Source organism: Ambystoma mexicanum, chromosome 2q (assembly GCF_040938575.1).
Source record: "Ambystoma mexicanum isolate Mex_15411 chromosome 2q, UKY_AmexF1_1, whole genome shotgun sequence".
NCBI lineage: Eukaryota > Metazoa > Chordata > Amphibia > Caudata > Ambystomatidae > Ambystoma > Ambystoma mexicanum.
Window position 1 is genome coordinate 69,370,936 of NC_090924.1, and position 27,767 is coordinate 69,398,702.

General features: G+C 46.4%; 1 protein-coding gene across 1 annotated transcript in view; it reads left to right on the forward strand.

The window, feature by feature from the left end:
* Window positions 1–27,767, forward strand: part of NLRC3 (NLR family CARD domain containing 3) — a 425,619-nt gene that overhangs the window by 46,136 nt on the left and 351,716 nt on the right. The window contains exon 2 of the mRNA XM_069646866.1: window positions 12,236–14,000. Coding sequence (XP_069502967.1) covers window positions 12,236–14,000 — 1,765 coding nt within the window. The remainder of the gene's footprint in view (window positions 1–12,235; window positions 14,001–27,767) is intronic.

Genomic DNA, 27,767 nt, shown 5'->3' on the forward strand with positions numbered 1-27,767 from the left:
AGGTTGGAATCCTCGGATGTGGCATGAAGAGTTGAAGTGCCACAGAGAAAGCCTTCATTCCGAGGTTGCCGGTCCGGTAACAACGGTACCGGTATGCTTGCCGGTACTGTTGTTACCGGACCGGCAAAGTCAAAGTTGTGCTTGCGGGTGCCTTTCATTCCGCCAGGTCTTCCCTGGCGTAATGAAAGGCTCCGCGAGTACAGCAAGCCTGTAGAACCGGCACCGTTATGAACGGTGCCACAGGCATTCCCACTCCCATTGAGCCCTATGGGGCAGATTTGGGAATGGGGATATGCCGGCACCCACGAAAGGGTAATTACTGGGTCCGGCGGGGTCAGAATACCCCGGTAATTGCCCATTCGCGGGTGCTGGATTTTCATGCCGGTATTGAGGTAGCCTTGCTGGTAAAACCGGCAAGGCTACCTCCAACCTCGTAATGAGGCCCTTTGTCTATTTTGTGTGTGTGTGTGTTTGTCTGTGCACACAGGGATACACGGAGAAAGGGGTATGTGAAACATATTGTGGTAATAAATATCCTTGGCGTGCATTTCACACAGTGGTTCACGGAAGAAACTTGCAAAATGACACCAAAGGGGACACGGACAGTTCTGTCTATACCAAAGCTTAGGCAATGCTTATTTAGTTTCTAAACAGCACTTCCTAAGGTGGTCACTGTTTTACGCACTACCAATTTTGATACTTAAGGGGATTGAGGCACAGAGAGGAAAAGTAATTTGCCCAGCATCACACAATTCTGGTAGTAATGTGGGCAATCCAGCATTTCTGTTTCCAAATTTTTCACCTGAGCCAGCAAATGTTTGGCAGAAATAGTGGCGTACATACATCCAAATCACATACCATAAGGAACTGCCATATCAAGCAAACTTACCAAGCCTCCCGCCCAGTGCTTGAAATGATTGTTTAACCCGGGGTCAGAATACAACTTATGTTTCATCGATTTGTGTTCTCTGTTGAGACCCATCTCCCACGGAATCTTCCCACCCATCAAACGTTTTAGCCTATCTCTAGTTTGTCTTTTCTTTGACACACGCGGGTCTGATAAGGGAATCTGACAATGACAGAGGCGTAGGCAGGGTAGGGCCTGAGGGGCAAGGTCCACCCCAAATCTGTAAATGCCCACTCAGCAGCGCTCTGTGGGCATTTACAGATATTTTTGGCAGTGCAGTGGGCCCAACTACATTAGCATCAGGCCCCATTTGCTAGACAATCCTGGCTACGCCTCTGACAATATAAAAGGTTATAGAAACATGTTTAAGAAAACAAGCATGCAGCACTTTTGGAGGTGAAATTTGCAAAACAGGGAATTCATATCTTCAAAAGTTGGTGCAGTAAAATGGTGGATTAAAACATTAGTTATGAATCAATGTTATTCTACAAAGCAGCAAGTCAAAAACAAGAAAGGACACATGCTGTGATTTAAAATTTGAGAAGTTGACAAACGTATTGACGTAAAACAGTTCTATGTGATTTGAATGAAAACATTTCAGAGGGATGCTTGACCCAAAACCAAACCCCCCAAAAATCCCTGATTTTTTTTCTTTCCATTTGGCGCGGCTCAACCCAACCCCCATGTTCCTTTATGATTTTAAGCCCACCCAGCCCCCTCCCCACCCATTTAACCCCTTCCCCCACCCCATATATAAAAAACTAAAAGAAGTTGGTGTTTTTTCATTATTATTGTTTTGTTAAAAAATACCTCTCTGAAAATGATTTAGTCAACATCTCTGGATACCGATAATACATTCTTCCAGATTCCATTAGCGATGATGAGCTGCTTCACGTGTTAAAGAAAATGAGACTACGCATGTAAAAGCATGCTCTGAAATTATACGGCTGCAAAACGCTGTTGGCAATTGCTGCTTTCCTCAATTGAATTGTGCCCCTGCTAGTCTGATGTTCACGAGGTGTTAATAGAAATCAACAAATGAATGGGAAGCAGCTTGCAGAAAGTACAGCAGTTCTGGTCGCCCTGTTATATTCTGCTCCAGGCCACCAAATCCCCAAAAAAAGAAGAAAATAGATCTCACTTCATCCTGAGGACAAGGCCCCTTTCAAATCGTGACGCCAAAGGCAACTACCCCTCCTGAAGGACCTAACCATCCCACCGCCCCCAGTGACAGCCTTTCCCGCTTCAGGATATTCAATAGTTAAAGAACACAGCAGTTTTGCTTCGCGCCGTAGTTCTGTCGTACATTGTTCGTGAAGATCAGCAGTCCATGAAAACTTCAGCAGTTCATTTTTGAACTGGTCTGAGTTTCCAAAATTCTCTGCTGATGAGATATCTGCTGCAGTAAGTAGAAAGCTGCTGCCCCCTCTGATCCTATCCCTCTGGTGGTGCTTAAGGATATTGCAGCAGCCATTATTCCTGGGATTACTAAGGCAGTTAATCTTTCCTACCAATCAGGTGTTATTCTGGTGGAATTAAAACAGGCTACTGTGATTCCACTGCTGAAAAAACATCTCTGGACGCAGCAGTGCTGTCTAACTACCAACCTATTTCTCTACTTCCTTTTTTTATAAAGATTTTGGAGTCCTTGGTGTCCACTCTTCTCTCCTCTTTTCTTAAATATTCTTCTTTTCTAAACTCTTTCCAGTCAAGTTTCCAAACATGGAGGGGAATGTAGAGTGTTCTAGTCTCAGTACTGGCCATGTGTGTGGACAGTGAGGGAGTGGGGGCCTTAATACTGCTAGATCTGCTAGATCTCTCTGCCGCATTTGATAGGGTGTATCACCCGTCCCACTGTCCCGCATGGCCGTGGCTGGTCTCTCCGCCCCTGTCCTGGCCTTGTTCTCCTCATTCTTGTCTGACAGGACTCAAATTCTCTTGCTTTTCCCTTTCCTTTCCTTTCCTCTTCTTACTTACTTTCACCTTGTCGCCTATACTATTTAATATCTACATTCAGCTTCTTGTCAGTCTGATTCTCTCGTACGGCTTCCGGTGCTATGCTTATGCTGATGACACTCAGATCTTGGTCTGATTGGATTTGGGCCAGCCTGTGGTTTCGTTGCGCTTACGTGCGTGCCTGTGGAGCATGAAGGAGTGGATGGACAACAATTGGCTGAAACTCAACAGGGGCAAAAGTGGAATTTTGGTGGTGGGTTCTCCCCCTGATCCTTCATTATGGGTTTCTTGTTTCTGGCCATCGGTAATGTGGCCACCCCATTGGCAGTGGTTAAAAACATAGGGGTTACCCGTTCTGCTACTCAAGTTGGTGCTACTTGTAAAGTCGGTCACTCCCTTCTCAAAATACTCTGCAAGGTGTTGCCTTTTTTGCCTTCTGGATTGCGCCCTCTGGTGATGTCTGCCAGGGTTATGAGTTGCATTGATTATTGAAAGGCCCTCTACCTGGCCCAACCCTTGGGACTTCTACATCGGTTTCAGCTCTTACAAAATCTAGCTGCCGGGGTGGCTTCCTACACCCCCTAAGGTGCCCAAATCAGCCCTGTGTTCATTGAGACTATTATCATCAAGGTGCTGATTACCTGCAGGACACATTTAAGCCCTATGTCCCTCAGTGCACATTGCACCCTGCTGCTTCCCATCTTGTTGTGGTCCCTAGATTCCGTCTGACCATAATGGGTGGTAGGGCCTTCTCTGTTGCAGCTGGTAAACTATGGAATGGCCTCCCCCCTGTTATGAGAGGTGTTGAGAATCATTTTAATTTTCAACGCCTTCTTAAGACATTACTTTTTTAGCCCTGAGCTGTCCACTTGTGCCTTTCCTCTCCATGCCAAGATGCCATAGGGCGAACGGGTGCATTACACATTTTGTTAACATAACATAACATTTATTGTTCCTAAACTTTCCACACTATCAGCATTCCAGCTGACATTAGCGGCACTCACATTTGAAGTCATGCAGGTGACACAATACTGTGCTTTAAGAGTAATGCGCGTGACAGGAAACTGTGCATGTCTGTTCAATAGTGTCCGCAATGACGTTGTCTGTCACAACGTGGCAAATCTCTCATGATAATTACAGAAACTTAATTTCCCATGGAAGTTGATGATTGCATGCCATCTCAACAGTATGAAGCATACATGCTTCAGCTGTACACGTACGGGTACGGCACTTTAAGCTTACACGCTTCAGCCCTACACGTACAGCACTTATGTTGATGTCGCTGCTGCCTCAGACGTAGATTGGGACACCAATAATGTTACTGCGCCATCTCTACGCTCCAACTCAAAGTAGCTGGAATTGATTGCGTTGTTATTCGGTTAATACAAACGACCATGCAACATCTCCATCTATATTTGTTCATTGAATGAACTTCACAGGTAAACCTGCTAGTAGATATATATATATATATATATAGTTGCCCACTATTAATGTTTAGTGTTTCACATTATTAATTAATATATTTAATACTTGTTCTCATGCTCAACATTTCTTTCTTGTTCTTTTTTTATTTATTACTATTTTTGAAGTATTTAAGATGAGTTGGGACTTATATTTGAATTATAAAATGAGTTTGAAAAACACAACAAATGGTTTTCAGAGCACGCAATTTCCAGCTATTCAAGCACCCTAAACCTCTTTTGAAATCTCTGAATCGTACTTTAGCTCCCTCTCCAATCTCCCACTCGTCTGGCCCCACCGCTTCTCTCCCTTCCCACCTTTCCTCACCCTCCCAATTGTCCCAGTATGCCCTTCTTCTAGAGACAACGCCCTTGCTCTTATCTCTCTCATCCCTCAAACTCAACTGCACTGGGCTTCCTTTCATTCATGCTCATTTCTCACACTCCGCTCTCATGCATCCTAACAAGTATTGTGTTCCTCTCCTTACATATAACTTCGCTCTCAAACCTATGCTGAAGTATACTGGGCCCATCCAATGAACTGTTCATTTACCACAACTCATCAGTCCCTCTACCTCTCTCTACTGACTTGAACTTCGGTTCCCAAGGGCGTTCAACCTACCAGCGCCTTGAGACCATACCAATGATACATAAGGGGCTATATAAATGCAAAATAACATAACATAAGATATCCGTTTTCAAGATGTATAATGCCCTCTTGATTATATAACTCTAATATGCGTATTCACCTCTCTTACATGCTTCTCAAACCCCCTGGACCTCCTATTGATTTGAAATCCACTCTCCTACCCTTCTCTGGAATCAACCTTTCTTCCTCATCCGTGACCCCCTCTTCCTCCAATTCCCCTCTCTCTCTTGAAATATTGCTCTCAAATTCGTGTATAGTAAGTGTGACAATATTCTAATTCACCCCATTCCTTGCTATCCTCACCTCAACCACCTATGTATGCCCCACACTTACTTAATTTAACCTGCCACACGGATCAGAGAAGTCAAACACCAGAAAAGCCAAAGATGTGCTTTAAGAAGTCCCATACAGATGAGAAATTAAAATAGACACTCCTTTTCATGAACATAAAAGGCAATTTTACTAAATGCTTTTTGTTCCAGCACACTATATCTATGTTATCTTTATGTATGTTGGCGTTACTGTGTTATTTTTTCTTTTGAGACCATTCCACAGTATTTTAGAGGTGTGCTTGTTTTTTCAGCTTATTTGGTTGGGAGGCAGCTTCTTTTGGGCTTGTTTTAGAGGGGCAGTCAGCTTTTTTCCTTCTGACCTGTGACCTGGCAACACCGATGTTACTTCTGCAAATGACATTTGTTCTTCTTTTGGGTGATCAGGGTTGATGTTGACTCTGGGTTCAAGCCCCTGCGTGACCTGATCCCTCATTTTTCCCCTTAAAAGGAAGCATTTACATACCAGGTTTTTTGATTTCCTGTAACAGTGTTTTCAGGAACCAGCACTGTTAATACTTACTGCTGGTCCCTGTTTCGGTGGGTTATACAAGATACTCACCCTCGGGGGATCCAAGTGGTCTGTGACCGTTGGGTTCTTTAGATCCCTTATGTCTGCGTTTCCCCATTGGTTTACAGTGGGGGCTGAATCCTGGTCTGTTTCTCTGCTCCTGGTGCTGCTGAGTCTCAAACCCTCGACTGAATCTCTGCTTCTGGGTCTCCATTCATGTCCCCTGTAGTTGATTGCTTTCTTCTGGATACCTGTGAGAAGGAACTGCGACTTACCTTTCACAATAACTGCAGGTCAGCTTACAGACTTGATCATGTTGTTTACTACGGGGCAGCACTGGATCTCCCACAGTGTACACTGTGAGGTACTTACCTTGACTGTGGCACCTTTACATGGTCCCTTTAGGATCCCTCGAGGTGTCTGCCTAAATATTGGAATTGTATAGGCACAGCCTAAAATGTGTTAGGCATTTTTAAATCTATGTATTACACTCCTACTCCTACCTAGAATATAAATTGTATCACTGGGTGTTGCTAGTGTTTCCCTGCTTGGAGTCTAATGTGCCCTTCTAGGCCTAGGGACTGTGTTACTACAATATATCCTAAACTCTGGTAGCCTCATGGCTGTGTTGGATATTGTGTTTCTCCGTCGAGTATTTGAAAGTGATATACTTGTATGGTGTGTATATGTATTTTGCACCCTGCTTGTATTTAGAGTATAGTAGGAAACCTGTAGTTAACTACTGTTTGGTACCCTTTGGATCTTAGACCTGGCCGTAATTACTGTGTGTAACATTGTCTAGGAGTCTACTCTTTAAAATACTTCTGGAAGTCTATATGTATTGCTTTTACCACCAGTAATGGGTCTTACATTTTAGTATTAAGAGTGTGTTAGGTCTTAACCTGCCATTTACTGCTTTCTATCTACATTATTTGTATTTATTTGAAATTATTACACTTTCACCAAAGCGCTGAAAAGATGAATAAACTAGTAAAATAATAATTGAGGTAGTGAAAACAGCAAATTCACATAGCAAGAAAAGATAAGATGATAAAGAAATCAGTTATTGGAGAGGCATGAAAGAAGATAAGCTTTAAGGCTGATTTGGAAAATGTGTAGGGAAGACAATGAGCGGGCAGAGAAAGGAGGAGAATTCCAGTGCATGGGGGCAGGAAGAGAAACAGGAGGGAAATGGGACGAAGCACATGGACGTTTAGGGACAATGAGTAAGAGTAAGAGTGGGTTTTGGGAATGCAAAGATCATAGAGGGGAGTAAAGAGATATTAAAGAGGAACGATAGAGAGGAGTGAGACCATGGATGCATTTGAAGACAACGGACAGAAAGTGAAAAAGAATGTGCGCGTCAAAGCGAAGAAAAGATAGATAGCCGAGAGGACGTATTGGAGGAACGGGAAGAAGGGAGAATAGAAGACCAACAGATGAATTATAAACAGATCGGCGTGGAGTGAGGTGGGAAGCAGGAAGCCCAAGGAGAAGGACCGAGCAATAGTCAATACGAGAAAAGGCATGAAAGGTAAAAAGGAACTGAGTGGCATGAAGCGATAGGTTGGGTCAAGCGCGGCGGATGGTCTGCTATGTGTAATGTTTTACCCGAGTGCTTATTTTCTGATCATTCATATTTTATGTGTGACCTTAGTGTTGTGTATTTTTTGTGGCGTCTTTTTGGATTAGTTGTACCTCCCTGTTAGCCTTTCCTTTTGGCTGACATACTATTCTACCATTACTTTAGACTGGTTATGCAACCCTCACCAAAGGATTGTGCAAAAGACTACCCAACAATGTGAATCTTGGTGAGAGACTTTGAAGTGTAATGGCTAAATGAAGACTCAACATACTTTTTATTTAATCTTTTGGTTATTTATATGTTTATTATTATAATAATTATTTTTTATTATAACATGTTTTCCATATTTCTTCCTCACAGACTAACTTTATGGTGCACAAAACCCCTGCAACTCATTCAGAAATCTCACAGTTCAACGTCCCTTTTGATAGCATTGCCCATAATGGTTAAGTAAAACATGTCATGGCCTGAGGCTCAGATCCACCCCTGCAATACCCCTCATGCCTCCAAATGGCCGCGTCTGCATTCAAAGTAAGAATTACATGTTCAGATGCATGCTCACATGTTCGACAGAGCTGCATTCCTTTCAATGACCACACACAGGAGATGAATGGACTAACATCTGTGCGTAGGAGGTTTTACTAATTAATGTTGCAGACATAGAGCAATAACTGAACATTTATTCAAATACATATAGTACTTTCAGTATGGCCCTGCCCCCAGCCTTTTCTCCTCAAAACAGCTATATGGAGCTGTGTTGATAGAAGAAAGAGGCAGGAACCTGAACGTCTGTTTCCATAGTTTTTTGACTCCCCATTTTATTTTCTTGAGAGAATGTGTCTGTTCCGAGGGGGTAGAATTGACTGGTGCAACCTTAAAGGTACTGTTTACTTTTCAGGTTGCCTGTAAAGTACTGAAAATTAACACTTCAAATAAACATAGAGCAGAACCAAAGTTATATTTCCCTCTCCATCTACCTCTGTTCTCCAGACTAACCTATAATGTCTGACTGAAGTCGCTGTCTGCCATGTCCAGCCAATAGGTCAGTGATCATGGTATATGACTAACTTCAATCATGTGAAGAGAGGAGTAGAGATTTGAGCTGGGACACAGATCTTTCATTGTCCTCTTTATACAAGGAGTCATTGATCTTATGCATGTGCATAAGGAACAGCAAAGGAAGGGGAATGTTACTGTATTGTTCCGAACTATACAAAAAACACAAGCCATTGGATTTCCCATGCACACATACAGTACACTACACAGTACATTATAGCATCCCTACATCAACACTTTATTGCCCAACCCCCCTACAGCACTTACGCGTGCTGATGCTTAATTACCCTCTTCTGTGGGTGAGCTTTCGTGCTTTTCACAATGTTGTGACTATTTGCATATGTAGTAAGCTTACATTTCAACCCATGTGGCTGAAGGGATCCTGTAGTTCTGAGAGTTGCAAGTCATTTCTGGATTTCTTTACTGGTATGCCTAGCAGAAACAAGCTTAAAGCCATTCAAGAGTATTGTGTTCATTTTCTTTGTATTTAATTTTATGAATATTTACATAGTCTAAAAAAATGAAAAATTCAGGCCTTTAGATTGATCTAGGTTTCGGATAATGATGTTGTTAATGGTGCAACTTAGCAGGAGAAGGCAGTGGAGTAACCTCTGGAATCAACCTCAATTTTTATAATACATCTTTACCAGTTTTAAAATAGAAAGATCACCAAACTGCAATGAACCCCATACGCAGCATTCACTGGTCTTATAAATAGACAATGACAGCCAGTAATGGAAATCAACAATCCCCAACTGAAAAAATACAAACATATAACTATCCACGCTTTTTACCCTTGAACAAGCTAATTATCAGGGTAGCACCTCGGTTATAAATCCCATCTTATTTTCTACTGCCAGTAAGTCTCACAAAATAGCCTTCACCATCTCCCCTCCAAAACACACACATCCCAAGATATCACTCTCATGAATATCAATAGCCTCATATTCTACCAAACTTTCAGAGACGGCCTGAACTATTTGTGTTTCTCCTCTCAAAGATTCCAGCGGGCCCTTTTCATTTCCCCAAATTCTTAAAAACAAAGGTCTCATTTCCCCTTTTACGCTTAACTTTGGAGAAAGAGTGTAGTCACTTTCAGTTCCATTTCCAGAAAGGCCTTTCTAATGCTTTCAAATTCTCTTGTCCTGTATAGTTAATTCTCAGAATACAAAATAACTCCTGTCACCTTCTCAAAGTAGAGCTGACTCTTTGTGACCTTTACATTCTCTAATATCCCATCTCTCTCTCTTCCACAATCTCTAGATGGACCATAATGGTCAAACCATAGGTTCCCCCTTCTCTATGAATGCCTTCCCTTTGTGCTGGAGCAACACTTGACTTTGTTAGGCTCTCTAGCATTAATCTAGGACCCCAGAAGGTCTCGCAGTCAAGTGCCACGGAAGCACTGCAAGTCTGATCTTTCGGTGCCCTTTGGGAAACCCACCCGTGACCTTCTCATGGCCCTCTGTGATTAACCAGACAATCAGAACATGTTCCAAGGGCTCTAGTTTCTTTAATCAATGAGTACACTTAAGAAAAAGAAATGAAAATAAAGGTAACACTAGCTGTCATCAATTAACTTTAATACCTTTACAAGTGATGATGGTATTGTTGGTTGAAAACGTTCTACAATTTATGTTTGATCTTTTTGCAAATAGCTCCGTTTTTTAAGTTATGTAAAGATGGGATGGAAACCCCTGGGCAAAGCATAAAGGGCATGCTGGGAAATCCCCCGGCCAATAACGGAAGAGTCCAAAGAATTTGACAAAGACCTGTTTTAGGCTTGACCCTGAGTTATAAACATAAAACACGTCACAACTGACGTGGCATTACTGTTATAATTGCACAAACCTACGGGTGTAGGGATCAGTTAGGGGAATCATCTATGTATAGGGTCCAGAAGGGTTAGTTTTTTCATTGGTCACACTCTATCTGATAGCTCCACCTAAGACCACCTACCAAATTGATACAGGTGAATACATGTTATCTCTATACTATTTAATTTGTTGGTGCAACAATTATGGGGTAGCCTTGTTGCAGGATCGGGATTGGTTAGTATTGACTTTCCCAACCTTGGCAATTTGGAAAGTTATCAGCACATGAGCAACAATAGTAGCCAGGGGGAGCGGCAGCAACAGAATCTGGACTTGCCAGTGGCAATGTAGTAAAGTAATTTATGACTTTTTGACAAGTATGTTCTCCTTAGTTAAAGTTCTTCAAGCTATTTTCGTGTAGTTTAAACACATCCTTCAGTACACTTTTTCTCTACTATTGCTTCAGATGCAGGGAATCATGGGAAAGATGTCAGGCAGCAGGATTTTCACCTGCTTGTCCAGCTTTGGGATCCTTTCAACACCAGCAGTGTTCCTTTATTTTAAGGGCAATGGTCCACCAGGAGGACCGCAAGAAACTGGGGACGCCAATAGTCCTGAATTTTCAGTTTTGCCCACCAGTAATAGGCCTATTGACCATGCCCAGCTTTCCATAGCTTTGGCACCATTAGAATGATATTGCATATGTCGCAAGCCTACATTACACTGCATGCCAAATGCACATCTGATGAAGGGATCTTAGCTGCATTCCAGCCCACAATCCCATTGGTGATCAAGCACTCTTTCAGCCTGTAATGTCAGAAGATATCGTTGTTGTCCTATCCAACTATGTGTTGTTTAATCGTAGGTATACTGATAACTTCTATAAAACACCTACTGCTAAAATGTGGCAGAAGAGGTCACGGTAGCTTCTTTGGGAGGGTTGCTTTCCAGGTTATAGTGATGTATGTTATTGAGTGCTCTTGAACGGGACCATGAGATCTCTGAAAAATGAAGCTTTCAGCAGAGGAAAAGACCTTCATAATGGCTCCACCAAGGCACGATTACCCAGCTTTACCAGGCCATGGAGCTTGAATCTGATAAAAATGGGTACTTATCCTTGAAGTTCAACGATCATTTGTTGAGGATTTAATGTCAGCAACCTTTACGGAATCTTCAGTGCATTCAAGCCAATCAGGATACAGTATTTCTTGGCACTTGGCACTAGTAACCAATAGTTGCCCTGAATTTCTGCATGCCTCATACCCAAAGCACGAAACATTGTCTGAGGCCCATCGCCCATCTCCCATCCGTGTCCTGCTTTCCCTGAAGCTTTCACTCCTTCATCTAGGCCTGGCACTTCCATCAGTTGGCATTTCCTCCAACCCAGGGCCAGTGCTGCTCACAGCTCCACCCCTTACTGCATCTTTCAACACCCCACATCCTCCTTTCTTCCTTCCCATGCCCACAGTCACTACTCCAGCCACCGCCGGCTTAGCTCACGCCGATCTCTGGTGCACACCTTTCTCACCTCCCTCTTTCTGCCAGCGTTGGCTACTAATTGCATCCCTGCATCCATCCACTTCCGCTGTGTGCGGTGCTGTGCCTTCATGATAATGCTGCTCTGTCATAGCATCTTCCAGGCCTGTGACATTCTCGGGATTAGGCACCACAGCCCTTCTTAATGGCCCTCGTTTCACTTGGAGCGTTAACTCGAGCTTTACATCGCCAGCATTGCCAAAGCACCCGGGCACTTTTACTGTATCCAGGTGCCTTTCATCCCCAAGAGTGATTCACCCGGAGAAGCTTCACTAGACTGGACCCAGAGACTGACATCCCCTCAGGCCTCAGAACAGGGAAATATTTCATTTAAAAAACTCCACCTGTTTTGAAGCTAGTCTGCAATGTTTCTTTAAATGTTTCCACTTATTAGAAACAGACTGACTGACCTCTCTGTTCCTTTCTCAACAGACCCTATGATGCAGAAGCATTCTGAGATTCTTCAAACCAGGTTCGGAAGTGGCATGGAGCTGAGCCCTCTATTGCAGAAGCCATCCCTGGAAAGGTTGACCAACCTCCGGCTGGTTGAGGGATTGACGGACATCCAGCAGCGGCAGCATGACTTCACGCAGCTCGAGGCCAGCCGTGGCTTAAGGAACGTCCTCAGAAGGTTGCCTTTGGAGAAGCTCTTCCAGCCTTTGTCAAAAGTCAGCTTCCCTCCCAGGATCTCTGTGACCGTTGGGGTGGCCGGGGTGGGGAAAACCACTTTAGTTAAGTTGTTTTTGTACAGATGGACCAATGGGGAGATGGATGAAGGTTTCCAGTTTGTTCTTCCAGTAACCTTTCGAGAACTGAACACCTACGACAAGCTATCTGCTGAAAGACTAATCCGGACAGCATTTCCGCACATAACAGAACCTGGCTACCTCTCCAGCGGTGAGGCCCGGACTCTCTTAATCCTTGATGGATTGGATGAGTTTAGATATCATCTGGATTTTTCCAATGCTATTGTTTGCACTGACCCTAAAAGGGAGCTACAAGCAGACGCTCTGATAACTAACATTATCCGTGGAAATCTATTACCAGATTTTTCAATTTGGGTGACCTCAAGACACATTGCTGCTGGCCAGATACCCGGAGGTCTTGTTGACCGCATGACTGAAATCCCAGTTTTTGGTGACATTGAAATCAAGGATTTTTTGGTCCAGATGTTCTTTGAAAATAGAGACATATCCAAGCAGGTCTGGAGTCACATAAAGGCCAACCGAGCACTGCATATATTGTGCGCTGTTCCAACCTTCTGCTTAATTGTGGGCTCTTCCATAGGCTTCCTTCTCAAGAACAGCACGGAGAGGCCCTCAGAAATGACTGCTGTTCCAAAGACAATGTCAGAAGCCTACTTCCACTATTTCATGATGGCTGTTGGCAACAGCAACTGGCAAGAGAAAGAGAGGGAAACCTTTAGAATTGAACAAGCTGCTCCCAATAGCCGTAAATTAATAACCAACCTTGGAAGGTTAGCATTTTATGGTCTAATAAAGAAAAAGTATGTTTTTTACGAACAAGACTTGAAAGCAAATGGCATTGACCTTCCATCACTACAAGGCAGTCTGTGCAGTAGGGTATTATTGAAGGAAGAGGCCCACCTTTCTACTGTTTATTTTTTCGCCCACTTAACCCTTCAGGAGTTCTTGGCGGCTACATACTACCACGTGGCTGCAAAGAGGGCCATATTTGACCTGTTTACTGAGAGTGGGATGTCTTGGCCAAAGTTGGGCTTTCTGAATCATTTTAAGAACGCCATCCAGAGGTCCCTGCAAGCTGATGAGGGCCATTTAGACATATTTGTTCGCTTTCTGTGTGGCCTGCTCTCGCCACAGGCAAGCAAAATATTATCTGGCTGGCTGGTGGCTAAGGACGAGCACAGCAGTTGTAGGAGCCAGGTGATTGACTTCCTCGAAAGCTGCCTGAGCGCTGATTGCAAAATCACTTCGGCCACAATCAACATCATGCACTGCCTGAACGAGCTGCAGCACACAGAGATCTCCAGGAGTGTGCAAGAGGCCATGAGAAGCGAGAGCTTGGCGGGCAGGCTGACACCTATGAACTGCTCTGCCCTGGCCTACCTACTGCAGGTGTCTGACATGTGCCTGGAAGAGACAAACCTCACTAACTGCCTCACCTATGATGTGGTCAGGAGCCTGCTTGCGCCTCTTCTCTACTGCTGTAACCTCCGGTAGGTATGTCACTTAGGCAACCTTAGCCAAATAAGCCTTGTCATTGCAGATCATGAATTTTGTGGCATCTTCCCATGGCCTCGCCACCGCTCCAAAAGTTAGAAGGCATTTTCGTAGAGGGCCATTGTTCCTAATCTCTCGCCCTTTGATAAAGGCCCGTCTGATATGGGTCTCTACAGTGGTGGCATTTGCATGCATGTATTTGTGTGTGCACTAACTAGGTTTGGAGTCAGTCCTTGTGTGGTATAATGCCATCTCTATGCTCATAGTCAATGTGCTCTTGTACAGATCCCTTTTCCTTTTGCCCCAATCACACAATTACAAATGAGAACCAGATATACTTAAATCAATGAAACTTAATCTTACTTCCCGTCCCCTTTCCTCCATACTGCATGGGTGTTTCTTCCTAGGGACGTGAGACAGACCCTTTTTCACCAGAGAAAACCTTCTATGCCTTTAAATTTAGAAGCGCGCAAGGGTGCAGCCCTAGGAGCCTGCGCTACCCTGACTCTGCCCACCGGCGCCACACCTCAATCCCCTTTTCCACATCGACGAGAATGGGCCGATTTCACCAGCGCTCCTGGGTTTGGCTTCGGCCATGTAATACCATATGCTCTTCCCCGGATACTTTCTTCTGTCCTTTTGTCTTCTTTTATCAAATCGGTACTTGGCCCTCTGGCGCCACGCTTCTCCCCGGCGCATGTCGACTTCAGCGGGCTTCAGCAGGTGTCCAGCCTATGAGGGACTCTTCCCTACATCAGATCCCCACGCTCTTTGCCTCTGCTGCCTTAGCCCCAACCACGGATGGGAAGGTTGTACCATGTGCGATTCACTCTCTTTGCGTGCCCTGAAGAATAGACTGGCTAGGTGGAGGGTGCTCTTCGAGAGGTCGCTTCCAGAGGACCTGAAGGACTTCATCAAGCATTGATCAAGGCTCAAGGCAGGGCTGCTCTTTTCCAAAGCACCCTGCAAGGGCGACACCTTCCCAAGGAAAAGCCAGAGCGGGAGGCACCTCTCAGGTTCTCATACCAGCACGCGTATGAGGGCTAATTCAGCTACCGGCCACCAGGCCGACGGGTCTGTATATCCTCCCAAAGATAGTGCTGAGGGATCGGAAGGTTCTTTTACAGAGGGTATGCCCGAGGGGCTACGCCCTTACCGGCAACATGGCCGAGGGGGCACCTACACACAGCACTACTGGTGACTTTGCCGAGGGCGATACGCCTACCAGGCCTCGGCCTGATGTGCAGGGCAGGTCTCATGCTCCACCGTCAAGCGTCCTGGAGGACACTGGGCCCAGTGAGCCAAGCACCACGACTTCGGCATTTGGCATGCAGCTGGACAAGATGGCTGACGTGCCAAACAAGATGGCTGCTCTTCCGATACCTCCCCGAACAACGTACAGGTGGGTGAACGAGTTACAAGGTGGGACTGGGGTCAACCAGGTACATGGCCTACAGCTTATCCATCAATAGCACAGGGCAGGTTTCCGCTGCAACTAACTATACAGAATATGCACCGGCCCCAGCAGCCACCCGCGTTCCCGTCAGTATCACCTGCCACCCCACAGGCCTGCGGGGATAGGTTCTTTGAAAAGTTCCTCACACTCATGTGATCTCCTCAGATGGGGGTCAACATCCTCAGGGATGCTATCAGGGATATGCTCTCTCCAGCCCCTCCGCCCGCATCCATAGTCATTCCTCCTATGGCTCCAGTGCTGCAGACCCCATTGCAGCCTCCGCTGCCTGCACCGACTCCTTTGATTCCGGCTCCCCTGCCTCCCTCAGTTCAGGAGGTTCCGCACCAGCCTCCGCTGCAGCCTCCGGCTCTGGTCTCCACACATCAGCCCTCGGCGCCCAGCAATCCTCCTCCCGTGCCAGACCAGCCGGACACTGACGTGTACACAGACAAGGAAGAAAACCCTGACACACCATCATCAGCCAAGGACTTCAACAAATGACTTGCAGGTCTGGCAGAGTACCTGGGCCTTCCACAGCCCGAAATTGAACAACCAGAGGCAGGGGGACTCGCCGAAGGTCTTCATTCTACGCCCCTTGGCTAGAACGGGGATCCCGATGCAAAAGGACGTTGTCGCCCTGGCTAAACAGAGGTGGCTCAAACCTCACTCGGTCCAGCTGGTCAGTCGACGCCTGGATGCTAAGTACAGGCAAATGGAGGGGGATACACTGTTGCTGTTGGCCCACCCTCAACCAAACTCTTCGGTGATTGCTGCAGCATCACTCTACTCAAAGCCTTAGTCATCCTCGGCCACCTCGTCCTCGACACTGCTAGGCAAGGAGGAGAAGACCTTGGAGGCGTACAGGAAGAAGCTTTATTCCAACGCTTCGCTGCATCTTCATCAGGCCAACGCAGATGCCATGCTGGCAGCCTTTAACCAAAGGCTTTGGTGGGAAATCGCTGACTTCCTTCCAGAACTTCTAGTACAGAGCCAGTCACGTTTCAAGGTGGGACTGGCAAAGGCTAAAATGGTGGCGCAGGACATCATGGAATCCACCTTGGCCCACATTGACACTTCTGGCCGGGCCATATGCATCGCCACGGACATGAGAAGGACGGCCTGGCTCCGGGCTACAAAATTTTGTCCAGACGTCCAGGAACACATATTGGACCTTCCATTTGAGGGTGGTGACTTCTTCCACTCCACCACAGTCAAGGAGCTAGATAAAAAGAAAAACAGTTTGCAAACTGCAAAGTATTTATCTATCCTTATGAAGGCCATGCCCAAGGCTATACCCAGTCACATCAACGCTCCGACAAGGGGCAGACGTTTGGAGGGTTCTGCGGCTTCCAAGAGCAGAGGTCCAGCCAGCCCGACCATTCACTGAGTCAACACTGGCGCAAATAACAAAAGGGGGAGGTAGTAAGGGATTTTTCCAGTCCCCCTCCTCCACAACAGCCTCGAGGGAAAGAAGGCATGACGCGCCCCTTCGGGTACATGTATCTCTGGTGGGGGGCAGGCGTGCCCTTCACGCTCAGTTCTGGTGTCAGTATTTCGTGAACCCCTGGATCCTTTCTGTAGTATCCACGGGGTACTGCCTACCAATCCCTTCCTGTCCCCCTCCTCCCCTCCACTCCCACAGATTGGGAAAGCAACTCTATTGGCGGAGATTCGGTCACTCATCGAGAGCCAGGCAATGGAAGAAGTCCCAGCCTCCCAGCGATGATTGGGCTTCTTTTCCAGGATTTTCGCCATACAGAAGAAGAACCAGGCTGGGCCTGAGAGTTGTGTTGGACCTTTCCACCCACAACCTTTCCCTCCTTCTTCAAAAATTCAAGATGGTTACGCCAGCACTCATTGCAGAGACATTTTGCAGGGAAGACTGGATGTGCTCCCTGAATCTGAAGGATGCGTATCTACAGGTCCCTATTTGGCAGTCGCACCGTTCCTTCCTGCGGTTCAGGATCATCGGCTGCCATTTCCAATACAATTTTCTACCCTTTCAATCTACGAAGGTGGTGCACCACACTTCCTCCTCCCTTATGAGCACACCCCATGACCTGGGATTTTCGCTCAACCTCAAGAAGTCTCAGCTGTAGCCTATGCAGAGACTGACTTTCCTGGGCCTCATATGGGACACCAACTCCGAGAGAGTTTTCCCCTCAGAGAACAAAATCACGGCCATGAAGAGAGCCATTACTCACTTCCTCACCCGACAAGTGACTTCGACCTGGTGTTACCAGCATCTGTTAGGTCTCATGGCAGCGGTCCTACTGGCCGTACCCCACACGAGACTCAGGATGACGAGATTAAAGCTGCATTTCGCAGCAGCTTGGAATCAGGAGTGGGGCTCCCAAGTGGAGCTGGTCAATGTTCCTCCTTCTCTCAACTCGGACCTCACATGGTGGTCCAGGGACTGCAACCTGCGGACGGGCAAGCCTTTCCGGCAGCCGGCTTTGCAGGTCACTATCATGACGGACTCCACACTCGAAGGTTGGGGGGCCACTCTAGGCAGCCACAGTGTCCATGAGGTCTTGACCCGGCAGGAGCAGGAGTCACATATCAACTGGCTGGAGCTCAAGGCCATCTGGCTATTGCTCAAGCTTTCCTACCGCTCTTTGGGGGCAAGGTCGTCCTCATCCAGACCGACAACTCCACCAGCATGTACTATATCAGCAAGCAGGGTGGGACCAGGTCACCTCCACTATGTAGCCTAGCGATCAGCATGTGGGAATGGGCCCTGGAGAACAACATTTACCTGACGGCCATCCACCTTCCGGGGAGTCCAACCTGGAAACGGACAGGCTCAGCAGCGTGGGGGTGGACAATTACGAGTGGCAGCTGAATAACAAGGTGCTGATGGAGATCTTCAGCAGATGGGGGCAACCTCAGGTGGATTTTTTCGCTTCCTAGGATAACAAGAAGTGCCATCAATTTGCGTCCTGGCAGGGACAGGGCCCCGACTCCCTGGGCGATGCATTCTAGATACAGTGGAACGGCATGACAGCATATGCCTTACCGCCCACCTCCCTGGTCCACAGGGTGATTTGCAAGATAAAGGACTCCTGCCACCACATCATTCTGATTGCTCTGTGGTGGCCGGCGAGACCGTGGTTCTCTGAGCTTCTCAGCCTATCGGGCAGGCCACCCATTCACCTTCCATTGGGGTCCAGCTCATCTGCAGGCGCAACAGGGGGGAATGGTCATCAACCCAGTGCCACAGAAATTAGCCCTAGCAGCATGGTGCCTGAGCAGGTCACGCTGAAGCACCTTAGCCTATCACAGGCTAACCTAGAGATCATTCAGGGTGCCAGGAGCAAGGCTACCAAGAGCCAGTACAAGAGTAAATGGACTAGGTTCTGTCACTGGCTGGACTCTGAGATCAACCCCCTTACATGCACGTTGGACGACGTGCTCTCCTTCTCTGCGCAACTTGTTCACTCAGGCGTGCAGGTGGATACATGCTGCACGTATTTGGCAGCTATAGGAGCCTACAGACATTTGGAGGAGGAGGTCTTCTCCTCCTCCAACCCGATAGTCAAAAGACTTTTGAAGGGCCTTGCTAAACTCTGCCCGCCCATCTAAAGACCACACCCCCTGTAGGACCTCCTTGGCGCACAAACCTTTCGAGCCAATGGCGTCTGCGAACATCACTCTGGTCACCATTAAGACAGCTCTGTTAGTGGGTCTTACCTCTGCTCGCAGAGTCAGCGAGATACAGGCTCTGGTGGCCTCGGAGCCCTATACAACCTTTCACAAGGATAAGGTGTTCCTGCGGACACACCTTGTGTTCCTACCTAAGGTACCTTCCGCTTTCCATCTAAACAAGGAAATAGTCTTACCTATGTTTTTTGCTGACCCTAAGGACGAGCCTTAGAGGGTTTTGCACTGCCTGGATGTCAGACGCACTCTCAAATTCTATTTAGACAGGACCAAGGGCAAGGCCCGGGTATTAAGCATCCAAGGCATCTATCGAACGATGGATGGTTTTGGCCATCAAGAAGGCCTAAGAGGGGCAGTACAAGCCACTTCCAGCTAACATGCACGCCCACGCGGTCAGGCAAGGCTACGCCCATTGCATTCGAACGGCAGGTTCCGTGGCAGGCCATCAGCAGGGCGGCCACCTGGGCCACCGCTTCGGCCTTCTGCAAGCATTACTGTTTGGACGCCAGCTCAAAGTCAGACGCGGCCTTTGGACAGGCGGTTGTAAGGCATTGGCCGTGCAGTAAGGAGGAAAGGGGACGGGATGTAAGAGTAATTATAAGTTACTCACCGTAGTGACTAACGTACTAGTCCCCTTTCCTCCATACGTCCCACCATCCTACCCCCTAATAATACTGGTGTCATTAGGCAATGTTAAATATTTTCTACGCGTCAATGGGGACTGAGGTGCGGCACCGCTGGGTGGAGTCTGGCTAGTGCATGCTCCCATGGCAGCACCCCCGTGTGCCTCTACATTTAAAGGGGAAGAAGGTTTTTTCTGGTGAAAAAGGTTCCGTCTCCCGTCCCTAGGAAAGGTCGCCCATGTAGTCTGAAGGAAAGGGGACTAGTCACTACGGTGAGTAACTTATAATGTATCCATGTGTTAAGCTGTTACTTGCAAGTCTAAGTAATTTCTGGGTAATCTCAAAACCATTATTGTACACACAAAAAAACATTCTCCTCTCTTTTTTTTATTTTATTTTCGAAAAAAAAGAAATCTGTGAATGTTTTATTGCCCCATGATTATCTTCCCTTTTTTCCAGTTGACAGCACAAAAAATGTGTTTACTTGGTAAAGTTTACCAATCAGATTAATTTATTTGCAGACCCAATACATTCACGGAATAATGTATGGAAATTAATGTGCAACAGGTGCAGTTCGTGAACGTGAAAAGGCATCATCAGTCAATACATGTCCCATTAGCCCATGTCTGTAGAGAACAATGTTTGCGGCAAGAGAACTAACTTTTTAAATTGAAAAGTGAGCCATTTGTAAAATGTCATAAAAAGACAAATAGGTTTCATTTCAGCTTTCAGTTTAAGATTTCCTGTAGAATAAAACGATTTTGTTATAACCACAAGTGAAAGAGTGCTGATTGACCTCACCTGCAGAGTGGGGGTGGTGTGTAAGGGTGGCTGGTCAGCAGGCCCGCGGTCATGTCGCATCTGCGCTCTCCTGCCTTTATAACCCTAGCGGTGTAGAGGTGAGAATGATCATTCCCATTCATTACCCCGCCGGGGGTAACACATAAATACCGCGCAAGTTAAGACTAGTGAAAGGGCGCCAGCAATAATGCCTACCCTGCAGCTCCGGGGGCCTGGGGGTAGCGCAGAGGGGGGAGGCGGAGCTAGCGCCACTACCTCGCTGTTTCGAATCCAGAGAAACTAGCGGTAGTAAAAAAAACTAATCGCAATGCAGTCCACCGGAGGCCACTGTTACGACCTGTGATGGCTTTGTGACTGTTTTAAAGCACAGCAATTTTCTTTGCATTTCTAAAATTAACGAGACACACTCCAGAGGGTAAGATCTCGTCATGGTAGGTTTGCATCCCTATTCCGGACTTGTATGGGACCTATAACGGTCCGCGGGGAAAAACGCCCTTTTTCTGGCTTGTTTTCGCGTACAGCACCTGTTCAAAATAGAGGAACAGAGCAAAAAAGGTATCCGAGCCGACAGGCCCCCAGTCATCGCGAGAGAGCGCGAGGGTTCCATGCTGATGAAGTAGCAGCGGAAGCACACTGGAGTTCCTGTCTCTGCTGCGTCCTTTGAAACACGCCTTTGAGAGCGGTTGATTTTATCACTTGCTCAACAGTATCTTTAAAAATGTTAATAATGGAATCGGAGAGCATATGCTCCATATTAATTAAATTAAATGTGCCATGAGCTGATTTGGGTGAGCTGTATGATACGGGCACGTTTAATTTGTTTGTGGTATGCACTGTGAGCACATCATTTAGAGTAAAACTGTGAGGGAGACCATTTCTACTGTAATATTACTCACATTACCTGTTCACCTTGCTCTGTGGAATTTTGATAAAATGAGGTGTGTTATGGAGTTTTTTGTGCAGTTTTAAAATACTGTTTTTTATCTTTATGCTTTGGTACATTTCCTGTTTTCTTTGCACGCACTTTTGTCGCTCGCTTGATGTATGGATGCCACCAATCCAGCTAAAGTAGTAACGGCATGCTTCCTTGCCCTTTGGTACGTTGCACATTCAGAGTTCACACAGGTAGGCAAGATGGGTTGATAAGACGCTACAGTGACAGACAGCGGTTCCCCCACACCTTTCCAGCTAGCTCCTCCTCCCAACTGACTCAACCGTCCCTTACGGAACCCTAAGGGAACCTACATTCCATGAGGCATGCATGGAACCTCTGACAGCAGCACAACACCAACCTACAACAAAATCCTTCTCAATAATTCAATAGAGTATTTAAGATGTGTTTCAAACCTAATCAGGCTAACCACACAACCGTTAAGGCTCAGGAAAACGCACCTGGTCCCGTTCTGGAGAGGAACATGTATTTTGCACAATGGGCCTCTTTATGAGTCTGGTGCCAATGCCAAATGACTACCATTATTTATATGTACTGTTGCCATCATTGGATCTGGCGGAATTATAAGTGGGATAACAGCAGAGTTAGTTCCCACTTTTAGAATCCATTAGATTCCAGGGGGAGTGTAGACGATTTCCCACAATCAATAATTCTGCTGCAGTAAATCCTCAATTTTTTGGAGGGTTATGTTTACATCCAGATATATGCTCTGAGCAACCTATTTCCAAAATTGGAATTTATCGGTGGGGAAAGTGGCAGTAAATCCGTTACTGGTTTTTTTTCTGCCATTTTTTTCCCCCCACACCGCCACACTCATACCGTGGCCCATTAATGCGCAGTTTTGGGTACATCTGAAATATATTTTGAAGCCATTCCCAGTCACCTGAATCGGATAGAGCGGAAACTCAAACATCTTGACATATAGGTACAAAAATGCATATCCTGCAAGTGCAAGGTCGACTTGTAGCCTGTCCTAAAATGGGGCAGGATTTTGAATGGTGTCTCTTTTGTTCTTGTGGGGGAGAGTTAATCGCACAGAAGGTTGCTGCTCCTTCCAAAATTCTGCCCATCTTCAGATCTATTCCTATCACGATTAATACAAGTTCTTTGTCCGATTAGACAATTTAATTCCAAAAGTCTGTTGGGTCGGTCTCTCTCTCTTTCTCCCTTTCTCCCCCTCTGCCCCTCTGCCCCCCTCTCCTCTGGTCTCCATTTCTGTCCGTGTGGTCGGGATGCTCTCACTGTCTATGCATCTCTCTGTCAGTCTAGTGTCTCTTTCATTGTGTCGCTCTATACCTCTTCCTCGGTTGGTCTTTCAGTCAGGTGTATGCAAGCTCTCATGACAAGTTGGCTTGGTGTTCTCACACCATATCCTACTCCCTTTCTCAATGGATCTCACCCTCCCCCTGTCTCTCTCTGTCTCACACCTCTTCTCTCTCTCTCGCTCGCTCCCTGGTAGCATTTCCCTTTCTCACCATACCCGCTGTGTGCCTCTCTCTGTCTCTCGTCTTTTGTTTGTGCGTCCTTCTTTGTCTCACACTCTCTCCCTTTTTTCTACCCCCTCTCCCTCTGGTTGTCTCTCAAACATTGTTTTGTGCTCAAAGAAGAAACAGGTAATGGGTTTTAATCTGAGAGCCACCTTTTCCAAGTAGGGAGGACATTTTGAGAGAAAAGGTTATTGTATTCTGGACAAAAGAAGCTGTTTAAAACAAGAAGTGACAAAGCCAACAGTTTTGGATTTTGTGTAGGCCTGGGATAGGCATTTGCCAGGATCTGACATAATGGTACTACCCGGCTGCAACATGGCAACAGCTGGAAGACTGTGTAAGGGCATGGATATATGATAGCAGTGCCTGTCAAATGATGCCTATCTGATAGATAGGCATGCCAGAACTGTTGGCTATCCCAATGCTTATTTTTAACACAACTTCAGTACAAGGAGCACATCAATGAAGTGGCTGAAGGCACACTTGTTTAAAACATTTGTATTACACCAGAAGCACATTTACAGCTGCAAGTAAGCTACTAACTCTCAGCAAGCTGCTTAGAAATAGCATTTGCAGGTCAACTTTTTTAAAGTTACGCCTTGATAGAACTAACTCAAAGATATCCCTGGAGAATGTGCTTTTGGCAGGTACTGGGTGGGAATGACCATTGGGATTAGCATGGCTGTGGGCAATCAATGTGTTGGTAAATAAACAAACGACACCCGCAAGCTGTGTGTCCTTCCTCATACGTCTGCTCACTCCTAGCTGTACTCCAATGCAATTGTTCCAGTTTATAGTTGGTGCTTAAGTTAAGGGAACTATTTTATTGCACTAACTTTGTAAACATGCCCTGTGACAATGTTCATTTGTAAAGCTCAATTCTGCTGTATAGTCTAGCCATAATAAGATTGTATCACTTGTTTTACTGAGTGAGGCAGTCTAGCAAAACCTAGAATAAGGATATGAATAATGCTCTATTACACGCTTTAGAAATGCCCATATGGGAAAGGGGAAGGGTGCCAATAACACTTATGAGGGTTCCCTACTGCTGTGTATAAAATCATAGCGCCCTTTGGGAAAACGAGAAAGTTCACAAATCTTTATATTTGCCAATTAGGTCTGTGATAGAATATGCGTGAAACTAAGTACTTTGTATTCTCTCATTTCACTTAAATCCTGCTACAGCACATTCTCTCCCCCTACTCCCTGCTCTTCCTCTGGCCTTTCTTCTGCCACCTCTCCTCCCTCCTTCTCTGCCTTTCCCCTGTTCTCCCCAGATGAGGTTTCTAGACAAGTCCGATCTATGAGTCTTGTCAAAACAGACTCAGCCCTGTTCCTCCAAAACCATCAAGGACCACATTGACACCCTGGCTTCTACTCTGGCTAACTTCTGCAACCACTCCTTTGCCACTGGAGTCTTCCCTTCCCCTCCTGAAGCACCCTCTTCTTAAGAAACCCTCTGCCGACCTGTCCTGCCTGGCTAACTATCGCCCAATCTCCATCACACTTTTCCTGGGCAAACTCCTGGAAAAGCTGGCCATCTCCCAGCTTAATCTTCACAATGAATTGAATCTGTTGGTTGTCTCCATGACCATCAGTCTAGCTTCAGAGCAGCTAGAAGCACGGAAAGTGCACTCTTGAACATCGGCGAAGACCTGCTGTCCAACCTTGATTCCAACACCCCCTGTGTCCTCATCTTACTTGATCTCTCTTCTGCCTTTGACACGTCAACCATGCCACCCTGCTCAACCGTCTCTGTGATTACCTGGGTCTCACCGATGACTTGGCTGACTTCTTTCTTCTCCGATCGACCCTCCCAGGTCCAACTTGGGTCCTTCCTCTCCTCTTTCTCCATCTCTATCTGTGGTGTTCCCCAGGGGTCTAACATCTCTCCCCGGATGTTCAATCAGTATCTGGCACATCTTGCCAACCGCATTGCCGCTCTCTGCCCCAACTTTCAGTGCTATGCGGATGACACTCAGCTCATTTTCAGGCTCCCTTCAGCCACCTCTTCTCCTTCTCTCATCTCTGACTGTCTGTCTGCTATACAGGAGTGGTGTGCCGCCAATGATCTCTGCCTTAATGCCAGTAAAACTGAGATTTTCCTTATCGGCACACCCGCTCCCTCCTTTACTGTCTCTCTCTGGCCGGCCTCTCTTGGCCCTCTTCCTTCCTCCACCTGTGAGGCTAATAGCCTCGGGGTCATCTTCGACTCCACACTCTCCTTCTCTCCTCACATCTCTGACATCTCTAAGAAATCACATTACCAGCTGAACCTCCTCAGAGGTATTCTTCCTTTCTTCTCCTTCCCCTAGAAGCTCACTGTCTCCAGAGCTCTGGTTCTCTCTAGGCTGGACTACTACAACAGCCTCTTTCTAAATCTGCCTACCTCTACTCTTTGCCCTCTGCAACTCATGCAGAACAGGACTTCAAGACTTGTCCTTGGCCTCAAGCCCAGGGATCGTATCTCTCCAGGACCAAAATCTCTGCACTGGCTCCCATTGGCTGCGAAGATTAATTAGTTCAAAACCCTCTGCATCATGCACAAGGCTTTCTGGGGCCTGGGTCCTCAATATCTTCAACTCTCTCTTCCTAAATATCTTCCTTCTCGAGCTCTTCGCTCATCCGCCTCCAACTCCCTCAGGATCAGTCGCTTCTCCAAGCAACAAGCTGGTGGTAGATCTATTTCTTTGACTGGGGCCTTCCACTGGAACAGCCTCCCTGCCTCTCTGAAAATTGACGAGAACCATCTCCGGTTCCGGAAGCACCTCAAGACCTTCCTCTTTGCTTCTGCTTTCTCTCCTCCTCTCCCATGCTGAACTCCTGGCTGAAACTGAAACTGCACTTGTCTCCTGGCTACCCTATGTTCTCGGGCCCAGGTCCCCTCCCAACCAGCTGCACACCTGCACTGCCCACCATGCAACCCTTGCACTCTGGGGCTGGTTCTGTATCCCTACAGCCCCCTACCAGTACTTGACACCTGATGCCTGCACTTACCCTTGCACCTGCCACCAGCTGGCTGTACTTCTATTTAGTGTTCCTATTTATTGTTTCTATTTATTTACTGTTTATCCTATGTACTGCACTCCCCACCTCCCCTGCACCTTTGCGCGATCTCAATGTCACTTGGCGTAGTAAGATCGTTGTCTCTGTCTTCACTCTGTTCCCCTCCCTTGCCTCGTCGCACCTTGAAACACTTGTGTATAGGCGCGTTATAAATGCCATATTATATATCAAGGCAGAGCACACAGAATGGTTCGCTTCCAACCTAATTTCTATAAAAACTGCCATTGATGCTGCAGAATGCCATTGGCACTGCACCTGCTCTCCCTGACCCAAATATCTCATTTGCCAGCAACATAAAGCCTACACATTTGCCATAATCTCAGTTAAATAGGTCTCCGGCTGAACTCATTTTGTGCATGCCCCAATCATCAGAAATTACTTTTCTCTATTCTAAATGCACTTGCTCACCCTGTTGCATTCACTCTCTTTGCTTCTCCTTCAATAGAGTTCTACGAAAATTTCTGAAAATTGTTTCATCAACAAAGTCAATACTTTAGAGAATCTATCCCCATCAGCACATTCATCTCCATCATTGTGGGGCCTCTCTCTTTCATCATTTCCTGCTCTCACATTAACCCAGTTGCATGTCCCTCTACCCATACTTTGGACTCCTTTACCCCTCCTCTCTTACTGACCTGTCTGCCCATCTCGCTCAACTCCCGTCCGATCAAATTGATGAGGTCTTGTCCCGCACCCCTATCTGTTGCAATGACATCCCATCCTTAATGCGTCTTTAAGACCCGCCATGTTTCCTTCCTCTTTAAAGACAGCCCTTGCCACACAACAGCTGAAAAGCGTGCTCTAGACTCCTGATGGATGAGCAACAGCTCTATGGGAAGATTAACTCTGATAAAACAGAGATTGTGGTGTCTAATGCTCTTTTGGGCCCCTGCTTCTTGTCCCACTGTGTATACCACTGTCCAAGACCTTGGATTTAAATTTGACAGTCTTTGCCCATCAGATTAACCATGGCTCCACTTCTTTCTACTTCTATCTCCATCTTCTGCTGCAAATCTTTCTCTTACTTTGTCTGCCTGTCCCTCTACTGCCTGAGCACTCATTCAATCCCATCTTCATTATGAAGCCTTCTTCATTCCGTACACATTGTTACCTATTTCGCAAAGTGGCAAGTGCCCTCCTTTTAGCATCCCCCCATGCAAAATCTACCGCTGCATTTTCACGAACAGTCCTTGCTTTCTTGCCTCAATATTGAAACTTTACAATTATTTGCATCACCTCAATTGAGCACAAGCAAGCTCTTTCTACCCTCCAGCTCCCCACACCCCGCCGACACCATCTTCCCAATGGGGAGGATCTGCCTTCTCAGTTCTCCCCCTTTCCCTTTAGAACTCCCTTTCATTTTGCATTAAAACCTTGGGAAGGTTCATGTGGTGAGATATTCTGCTTGAAGTTGAGCAATTGCTGGTCACTGATGGCTTGGAGTAAACAACTTTATTTGCCTTAACATAAGCAATTGCAGGTAACACTGAACAAGGTACCTATATTGTACATGAGCTGCTTGGGAGCAGGGATGACGTACCTCCTCAATCAGCAGGAGCGCCAGGGGTACGTCTGCTCCATGTCTCTGGCGCCATACAGTGTCTCTTTTGCTGCTTCGCGCGGCTGGGCGCACTTCTGTGAATAATCTCACGAGACTATGGCGTTGCCGCATCTTGCGTGTTTCCTACACACTTCCATTTGGTAAAACAAAAATG